A 9,263-nucleotide genomic window follows, 5' to 3' on the forward strand; every position below is an offset into this window, starting at 1 on the left:
GCCTTGTTTTCACTGATGATATGGAGCTTTCCATCGTCTCATTCCACAGATGTAGTCAAATTGATTTCTGTGTATTCCATCTGGCGAAGTCCATATGTATAGTCAGTCGTCTCTTATGCTGTCTAAAGAAGGTATTTGAAATGAACAAATCATTGGTTTTGCAGAATTTTATCATGTTTTCTCCAGCATCATTTCTATCACCAAGGCCATATTTTCCAACTACTGTTCCTTCCTCTTTGTTCCAAACTTTGCATTCCAATCACCAGTAATGATCCATACATCTTGATTACATGTTTGATCAAGTTCAGATTGAAGAAGTTGGTAGAATTCTTCTATTTTATCCTCACTGGCTTTAGTGGTTGGTGCATAAATCTGTATAATAGTGATATTAATTGAACTTCCCTGTAAGGTGCATGGATATTATCATATCACAGACAGCGTTATACCTCATGACTGATCTGGATATGTTCTTTTTGACAGCGAATGCAATACTATTCCTCTTCAATTTGTCATTCCCAGCATAGTAAACCATGTAGTTGTCAGATTCAAAATGACCAATACCAGTCCATTCTGTTCTGTGTGCTAGAATCCTAGAAATAGAGTAACTGAGTTAGATAAGAAGAGAGTTAGAACCATTTTTGCTTTCCCACCTGCACTTTGCATAACAGTACTCTTTTCTCACAGCCCAGCCAACAAAATATGTACTGAAGCATTCTCATCTTGTGTGATAACTTTTGTGGAAAAGTATATCCATGTTGTTTTAATATGCAGTTCTCTTATTACATGCAGGTCATATATTGGCTTAATTTTCTTCCAATAACATTACACTAAATACTATTAATCTGTTTTTTTGTTGTTGTTTGAAAGAATGTAAGTGTGGGAGATGAAGTGCTTTATAGTCTCTATGGAGTAGTGGAACATAGTGGCTCACTGAAAGGAGGCCACTATACGGCGTATGTAAAAGTGAGAGCACCCTCCAAGAACCTATTGGACCCTGCCATTGGAAAGAAGAAGGAACCAGGTATGTCACCCCAAGGTCATTTTAATTCATTCAAATAAATAAAATTGATTCTTCCTTTTCTTATTTGGAAGAGAGAAGTTATCATTCCTGGGTACCTCAAGTGTATTCACTTTATGATAAAAAAATTACTGGCAAGAGTGCTGAGGTCATCTAAAAAATCTTAAGACCATTACATCCTTCTTCTTCTTTTTGTTAAGTGCAATTGTGTTGGTTCTGACTCATAGTGACCCTGTAGTAGGGTTTCCAAGGAGTTGGCTAGAGGGTGTGATCTGCCTACTTTGCTTATCCTGCAACACCCACATCAGGAGGACTCCAATGTTGTTGTTAAGTACCATGGAGTCGGTTCCAACTCATAGTGACCCTGCACAGGGTTTCCAAGGCTGTAAATCTTTATAGGAGCAGAAAGCCTCATCTTTCTCCCGCGGAACACCTGGTAGTTTCAAACTGCCGACCTTGAGATTAGCAACCTAATTTGTAACCACTATGCTACTTCTAATAATATGAAAAGGCACACAGTTTTACAAGGGTTTCTGTCGTCTTAGTGTCTTTATTGTAGTGAAGTCATACTTTATCTAACAATACTAAAAATTTTTGAAGATATACCAGGTCCTCAGAATACAAGTAGGAGTTGAAAATTTGTTGACTTTGCATATGTGTCTGCAAATAAACATTGTTTTCTTTCTTTTGTAGTGAAGATGATTTTCTCTGAGCAAGTAACTATTTGCAAGGCTATCTAATATTTCATTAGATATTTAAAGAACAGTGATATTAATTGGGAATAACAATTAATTATTGTTGTAATATCCTTTGAAAGAGACTTTGGAAGAAATAGACATATGCAGTTAGATCTAGCTAAAGTAAATATAGTGTATGTTGAATGTATTGCTGTTTATAATTTAAAGTAAGAACATAAAACATTTTGCTACTTTTTGTTTTGTCAGGTTTGAAAGAATCTGAGAATGAATCAACAGGACAGTGGGTCCATGTTAGTGACACTTACGTGCAGGTGGTTCCAGAATCAAGAGCACTTAGTGCACAAGCTTACCTTCTTTTTTATGAAAGAATATTATGATTACCTATTCACTATAATGGTAATGATTATTTTAGATCACTCTTATTTATATGCTGCATTGAGAACTATAATGAGTAATGTGCCTTTGTTGTGGCCTCTCTTCTGTAGGAATAGCATGTCTCTCAAATGTTTCCACATTTTTCACCATTTTGGTGAACCCTTTTAAAATAAATTAAATTTATTCAATTTCAATTCTATATTAATAAATATAAAAACATGCTTTTTCCTAAATATGTGTCCTAGAATAAAACCAGAGTTTACAGTAATATAGGAAAACCCTTTATGGCTCTTTGTTACAAGGATTTATAAATGATGCTGGCTAAATCACATCATCCCTTAAAACAGTGCTTCCCAAATGTAAGTCACATGGTACCTTCCTGATTTCTTGTGTCTGTGTGTCTCTGTGTATACAAAGGAACTTCAAAAAGTTTATGAAAAATTAATTTAAAGACAATGGGATTTTTTTCCACAAACTTTTTAAAGCTCTTTTGTATATGTATGTGTATATATACATATGTATTTTTATATGTATATGATTATATATGTATTTATCCTTTACTTTGATTCAGCATTTTTTTGTTGTTTTTACTTTTTGATGCAGTAAATATATGTAACAAAACATTTACTTGTTTTTCAATTTTTTTTTTTCAGTCTCACTTTTATTATCCCTACTGTTTAGAGCAATAATATTCTGTATTTCATGTGTTAGCTGTATTTTTCAAATAAACATTAAAGGAAATACGTAACTATGAAAGAAAAACTGTTTATTTGTCCCCCTTAAAATCATCTCAGGGATATTTAAGAGTACGTGTGTGCTGGGAAGCACTGCCATAGCACCTAATTATATGAAGGCATACCTAGTATGACGTGGTTACTTTGTCATATTTTGTATTGGTCAGGCACCACTATAACTTCAGTATTAGGGGCTTATAATCAATTTATCAATTAACTTATTGTTTATTGATACTTACTGATTATTTGTTATTGAGAACTAGAAAAAGACTGAAATACTTTATCAGTTTATCACTTGCAATCATCCTATTCATGATAATGGTAATTTATAAGTAGTTAGTCAAAGTCAAAATATAATTATAGATAATTATAACATATGTAGAATTGCTTAGCCATATGAGACTGTGTAGTACCATGGACATGTAACTACCAAATTATCTTTGTAAGTTATAGAAAATTATATTCTTATTATACTTAACAGGAAAATATAATCCATTTTCTACTTTTGTATTTTCATAAATGTTAGACCTGAGTGAGTTTGGAGTTTTGAGATCACTTTTTGTCTTCAAGCATAATTAGGACGTTTAAGTGGATTTAGCTTTTGTTTAAATGAGACATGTTAGCATTTCTGATTTTCTTCTTAAATATTTAAACATTAGTGAAAATACAGTCATTTCTTCCTAGAACACAAATGAGTAAACTAACAGAATTTGTCATGAAAAGTATTGCTATTACTAAGGCTTAAGGTTTTTAAAATAATGGCTACTTCTGAATCAAAACACATAACTGCATGGTTTAAGCATCCTAATCATTAATACCAGTGAATAGTTGTTGTTGTTACGTGCCATCGAGTCAATTCCAACCCATAGCCAAGGACCCTGTATAGGGTTTCCAAGGAGCAGCTGGTGAACTTAAACCACTAACCTTGCAGTTCAAACGGCTTTGCTATCTGGTGTATTAACCCACAGTGCCGTAGTACTACAGGCAAATAACCCCAACTTATTTTTCTCTTGGGAATGGAAGAATAGTGGCTGTATATAAGCATGGTGAATGATATGGTATATGGTGATTACTGTTAAATGCAGAGCTTTAAAATGCACATTGAAAAATTCTGTTTGTAAGCTATTGAAATTTTAATAGTAGTGTTTTTCTTGATTTCTAACAGTGAAATGGCATAGAAATAGATCTTTGTCAGTAAATGTTATGCATAGTCAGGTTGTGCCCTATAAAAGGTAGTTCATGTGTTTTCTGTTTAATTACGATCGTTAAGATTGAAGATTCAATACCAGACTTTTTTTTTTAAAAAAAGGTTAAATCCCTTTATTCAAGCCAATCATCTTGGTAGTTATGGCCATTAGCAGTCTTTTATATCCTCCAGAATATAAATATCCCTAGAGAAGTTACTATTCTGATATGTACACATTTCATTAGATGGTTATCTGCTTCTTACTTCATAAAAAGGGGGAAAGAACTAATAAAAGAAACGAGTATTCTTTTTTGTTGCCTCTTAGCTCATCCCTTAATGCAGTTAAAGTTAGAGATGGTGAGGGAAGATGCTTTAAGAGCAAGAATCAAGGAAAGGACATAGTTTTTTTCAGTAGTTGTGTATTTATGGAGTAGGAGACCTTTAAAGCTTTGCTCTGCATACCAATTAATACTACCTAGTTTTCAATTAAGTAATTGAAATATTGTAACTTTATTGCATTAGCTTAAATTAGTATTGAAGTGTTGCAGTAGTTTTTATGCTTGACTTGACATTCATTCTTTCAGTATATACTATTAAACACCTGCTATGGGTGATCCTCCTGTAACATGTTTTAAAATGAAAAGACCTACATAGGTTTCAGACATTATTCAAGATGGAGCTTGCAAATAAGATACTTTTATTTTCATTTCTTTAGTGTTAAATGAGCTAATTCTGATTTTTTTTTTTTTTACAATGGCCTACAGTTTATGAATAATTTTCCCTGGTCTACTGGAGGTAGAATAAACTTTATTTTGATACCTAAGAGTTTCCTGAAGATAGCTTTGTAATAGGAAAATTGTATTAAGTTATGCATAGTTCAGCACTTTAAAATTATTTTTAATAACTCCAAAGCACATTTGCAAGATAATAAATTAGACTACTGTAATAACAGTAGTTTTCCAGTTAACTCAGGAAGTAATACAAATCATGAGAATGTTTACATATCCTCAACACAGCTACTATACTGTTTGGCTGAATTAGTTTAAGAACCAAAGCAGACATGTTTCACTAGCTTTATTTAGAAAACTGGTTTACAGGGTGTGTCTAATCCCAACTCTCACTTGTTGTTGTTAGCTGCCTTCAGTTCCGATTCATAGCGACCCTATATACAGTTTCCAAGGAGCAGCTGTTGGGTTTGAACCACCAACTTTGTGGGTAGCAAACCAGTGTTTATCCTACAGTGCCACATCAAGACTCCAAATTCCCCCTAGTTTTCTCATATTTAAAATGATAGTTTTAATTGTGCCAGTTATGTGAATATTTTTGACACAACTATATTTGGACTTAAAATTGTGCTATTTGATGCTTTAAAAAAAAAAAAAAAAAAATGAGGTGACGAGGGCCCAGGAGAGAGGGTTGGAATTGCTGAGCTTGTGGTTCACAGTCCAGTGCTGATCCTACAGCACCACACCAGGAGTCCTGTTTTTTTATTCTAATTATGCTAACAGTTATCTTACTGTACTACCTGGCACTGTAGGAACAGCACTGGACTACAAGTTTGGTTTGAACTGCAAGGTTGGAGTTTCAAAATCACCAGCCACTCTTCGGAAATTCTATATAGGGTCACTATGAGTTGGAACCGGCTTGATGGCACTTAACAACAACAATATTTAATAGCTGTCATATCACATGTGATGATTTTATACACTCACTGAATAAAACTTCCTGAAAAGTAAGCTGTTAAGTATATCAGCCCTCCTCTTATTTTATAGTATAAAACAGTATCCTGGCTACTTTTCTTAAATTTACATTCATAATTTCTTTTTCTGCATGATACCTGATAAACCGAAATCCAATATATGTCATGTGCAATAAAATTGAGCCTTTAGCTAGCATCTGGTGCATTATTACAAAAGACTATTTTTAGATATCTTAAGTGGTTTTATTCATGAAAAATCATCAATGCAAATTTGTTGAATAAAAGAGCTGTATATTTTTAATTTGAGTCACATGGTTATAATGTTATACCTATTGTTTCAGCTTTACATTTTTGTAGTGTTTATAGATAATAGCTGTATAGCTTATTAAGCATAATTTTGTTACTGTATAAATAAGCATAATAAACATAAAATTCTTATCTTCTGTTTCAAGATTGGTCTTCAAGTTTTTGTAATACATATTATTGACAGTGTTTTATCTACCAACACATTTGTCTACTTAGCTGCATTCAAAATATTTATTAATTTTAGAAATTATTATTTTAGAATAAAATGCCATTATGGTCCACTCTCACCCATATTTCCGTTTATACCAAAGCATGAGCCTTCATCCTCTCAGATGTTTCTCAAGATGTTTGATTTTTTTAGATGGGATAATTCAGTTTATATTTAACCTTTTTTGGGGACGGTTGAGATTATGTTGAAAGGTGTCTTTCTTTCGTTCATTCCTATGTCTCATTAATTATTGAGCATCAACTATGTTCCTTTGTTGTTGTTAAGTGCTGTCGAATTGTTTCCAACTCATAGCAGCCCTGTATAGGGTTTCTGAGTAATGGCTGGTGAGTTTAAACCACTGACCTTGGGGTTCAAACCAACCTTGTGGCCCAGTGCTTATCCTACAGTGCCACACCAGGACTATGTGCTAGGCACTGGGAATACACCAGAAATCCTTCTAAGAAGTAAGAAGATAGACTGTCTAAGAAGTGAAGAATAAGGAAAAGACAAGTCAGATGGTAAATGATTCAGAGACAAATTAAGTAACATTGCCCAAAGAGCCATATGTGAATTAAGTGCAAGAGATGTCCTAGAGACAAAAGGTACAGTGATTATCAGTCCTAGTAATACCAAAGAAGAAGCTATGAATGTTGGGGGAAGAGTGGGTTTTCATTCTGGGAACCCCACGTTACTTCTGCTTATGTTTACATCAAGGCTGAGAAGGGAAATCTTGATATTGGTGTGTTCCCACAGCAATGACTGTCCAAGATCTAAGATCTGTATGCATTTTTAGTGCTTCACGGACCCCTAAAACCATTTTCATATATTTTAGAAATTGCACCCAAATAGAAATACTCAAAAGTGTTTTAATTCCCATATATATTATAATGGAGTCCTGGGTGGCACTGTAGGAAAAGCACTAGACCACAAAGTTGATTTGAACTGCAAGACTGGCAATTCAAACCCACCAACCGCTTCTTGGAAACCCTATACAGCATCGCTGTGAGTCAGAATCAACTTGACGGCCCTTCACAACAAAAACAACATATATTTGGAAGGAGTATGCTGCAGTAACAAATAACTCAAAAAGCCAGTGATTTAACGTAACAAAAGCTTGATTTCTTGCTCACCCAAAGTCTACTGTGAATCTGCTGCAATGTGATGTGCTCTATCTGGTCTGGATGTATCTCCTGTTGGTTTCAAGACTCAGGAGCCAAAAGGATATGTTATGTGTTCCACACATACACTCAATGTACACTTCCACACTTTGTGTACAGTAGTCTAACATGGAAACATAACCACAATCAACATTCTCATTCAGAAAGGGGGGGAAAATGGGAAGTATTATCAAGGTCCCCTTACCTTGGTGGGGACAATGTGCATGATTATGTTTTCAACTGTTCTTTAGGAAGAATTCTCTTTTCCATTCTTTTGTACAGCCCAGACTCCATCCTTTGGAAGAATCTTTATTATTCTCCTTGGCTACATCTGAAATGTCTGTTGAAGAATAAAAGGAGGCTCCATAAATTTCATGGAAAATGCATATATTGAAAAAACTGTACATAGATTACAAAAAAATTTTGCACCAAAATAAGCTCGTACTAGTGTCTTATAACATGTCTGAACAGGATCTACTTTGAAGCATTAAGAAGGATAAGACATCAGTTTGTAAAGAGCCTCCATAACAGAGTAATATGAATTCTAAAATTGAAGCAAGAACAAGCCTCACATTTATGGTGAAGCTTGGGTAGAAGAACATTTATGTAAAGTTGATAGAAATAATGCCCCAATGAAGTCAGCGGTTTACAAATGAATAACTCGTTTTAAACATGTTTAAGATGTTAAAGATAAGCACTTGAGGAAACAGTCTTGTTCATGCCCTAGTTGAAGAGGACCAACACATAATGGCAGAAACAGTAGTCAGCACAGTAGACATCTCAACTGGTTCAGCTTCCAAATTTCTAACTGAAAAAGTTAAGCAAAATTTCTGATAGTACAATTTCTGTACTGTGCAAGGAGGTGCTAAAATCAGTAAGTGCTCCTAGATAAGCTACAGGCAAGAGCTGAGCTTTCAACAGAAATTTTAAATGAGTAAGATCAAGATCCTGAAGCGTTTCTTGGAAGAGTTTTGTTTTTTTTCTTAAACTTTTATTGTGAATTGAGTGAAGGTTTACAGAGTAGATGATCAATTTTACATTCAACAAATCACATGCTTTACTTCATCACATGGTTGCAATCCCCTCCATGCACTAAAAGTTAACAGCATTTACCTCTACTCACTTTAATCATTGCATTCCTCCCTGTGTCTCCCACCACTACCAACTTTACTCTGGCAACCTCCCTCCGGTTGTATATTGCCTGTCCCATCACCCATGTCAACTGGTGTCTACCCTTTAGCACATGTAGCATTTCCTCCTCGCCCCCAAACCATTGTTGTTGTTAGGTGCCATCGAGTCGGAACCGACTCATAGCGACCCCATGCACAGCAGAACGAAACTGTCCGATCCCAGGCCAACCTCACTACCGCTGCCATCGATGCTGCCACCTGGCCAATCCATCTCGTTGGGGGTCTTCCTCTTTTTCTCTGACCCTTCATCTTACCCAGCATGATATCCTTCTCCAGCGACTGTTCCCTCCTGACAATATGTCCAAAGTATGAGAGACAAAGTTTGGCCATCTTGGCCTCTAAGGAGCACTCTGGCTGCACTTCTTGCAAAACAGATCTATTGGTTCTTTCGGCAGTCCATGGCACTTTTAATATTCTCCAACACCATAATTAGAAGGCACCAATTCTTCTACGATCTTCCTTATTCACTGTCCAGCTTTCGCATCCATATGAGGTTATTGAAAATAACATGGCTTGGGTCAGGTGCACCTTAGTCCTCAAGCTGACATCTTTGCTCTTCAACACTTGAAAAAGTTCCTGTGCAGCAGATTTGCCTAATGTAATACGTCGTCTATCTCTTGAGTGCTGCTTCCGTGAGTGTTGATAGTTGATCCAAGAAGAATGAAGTCCTTGACAACTTCAATCTTTTCTCC

The 9,263-nt window shown here is 35.2% G+C and overlaps 1 protein-coding gene across 1 annotated transcript in view; it reads left to right on the forward strand.

The window, feature by feature from the left end:
• Nucleotides 1-2,479, forward strand: part of USP45 (ubiquitin specific peptidase 45) — a 69,535-nt gene extending 67,056 nt beyond the window's left edge. Inside the window, exons 16-17 of the mRNA XM_006865843.1 lie at nucleotides 868-1,021; nucleotides 1,963-2,479. Of these exons, the coding sequence (XP_006865905.1) occupies nucleotides 868-1,021; nucleotides 1,963-2,093 (285 nt within the window). The 3' untranslated portion in view covers nucleotides 2,094-2,479. The remainder of the gene's footprint in view (nucleotides 1-867; nucleotides 1,022-1,962) is intronic.
• Nucleotides 2,480-9,263: the final 6,784 nt, after the last annotated feature.

The sequence above is a fragment of the Chrysochloris asiatica genome, unplaced genomic scaffold (genome assembly GCF_000296735.1).
Source record: "Chrysochloris asiatica unplaced genomic scaffold, ChrAsi1.0 scaffold00084, whole genome shotgun sequence".
NCBI classification, from domain to species: domain Eukaryota; kingdom Metazoa; phylum Chordata; class Mammalia; order Afrosoricida; family Chrysochloridae; genus Chrysochloris; species Chrysochloris asiatica.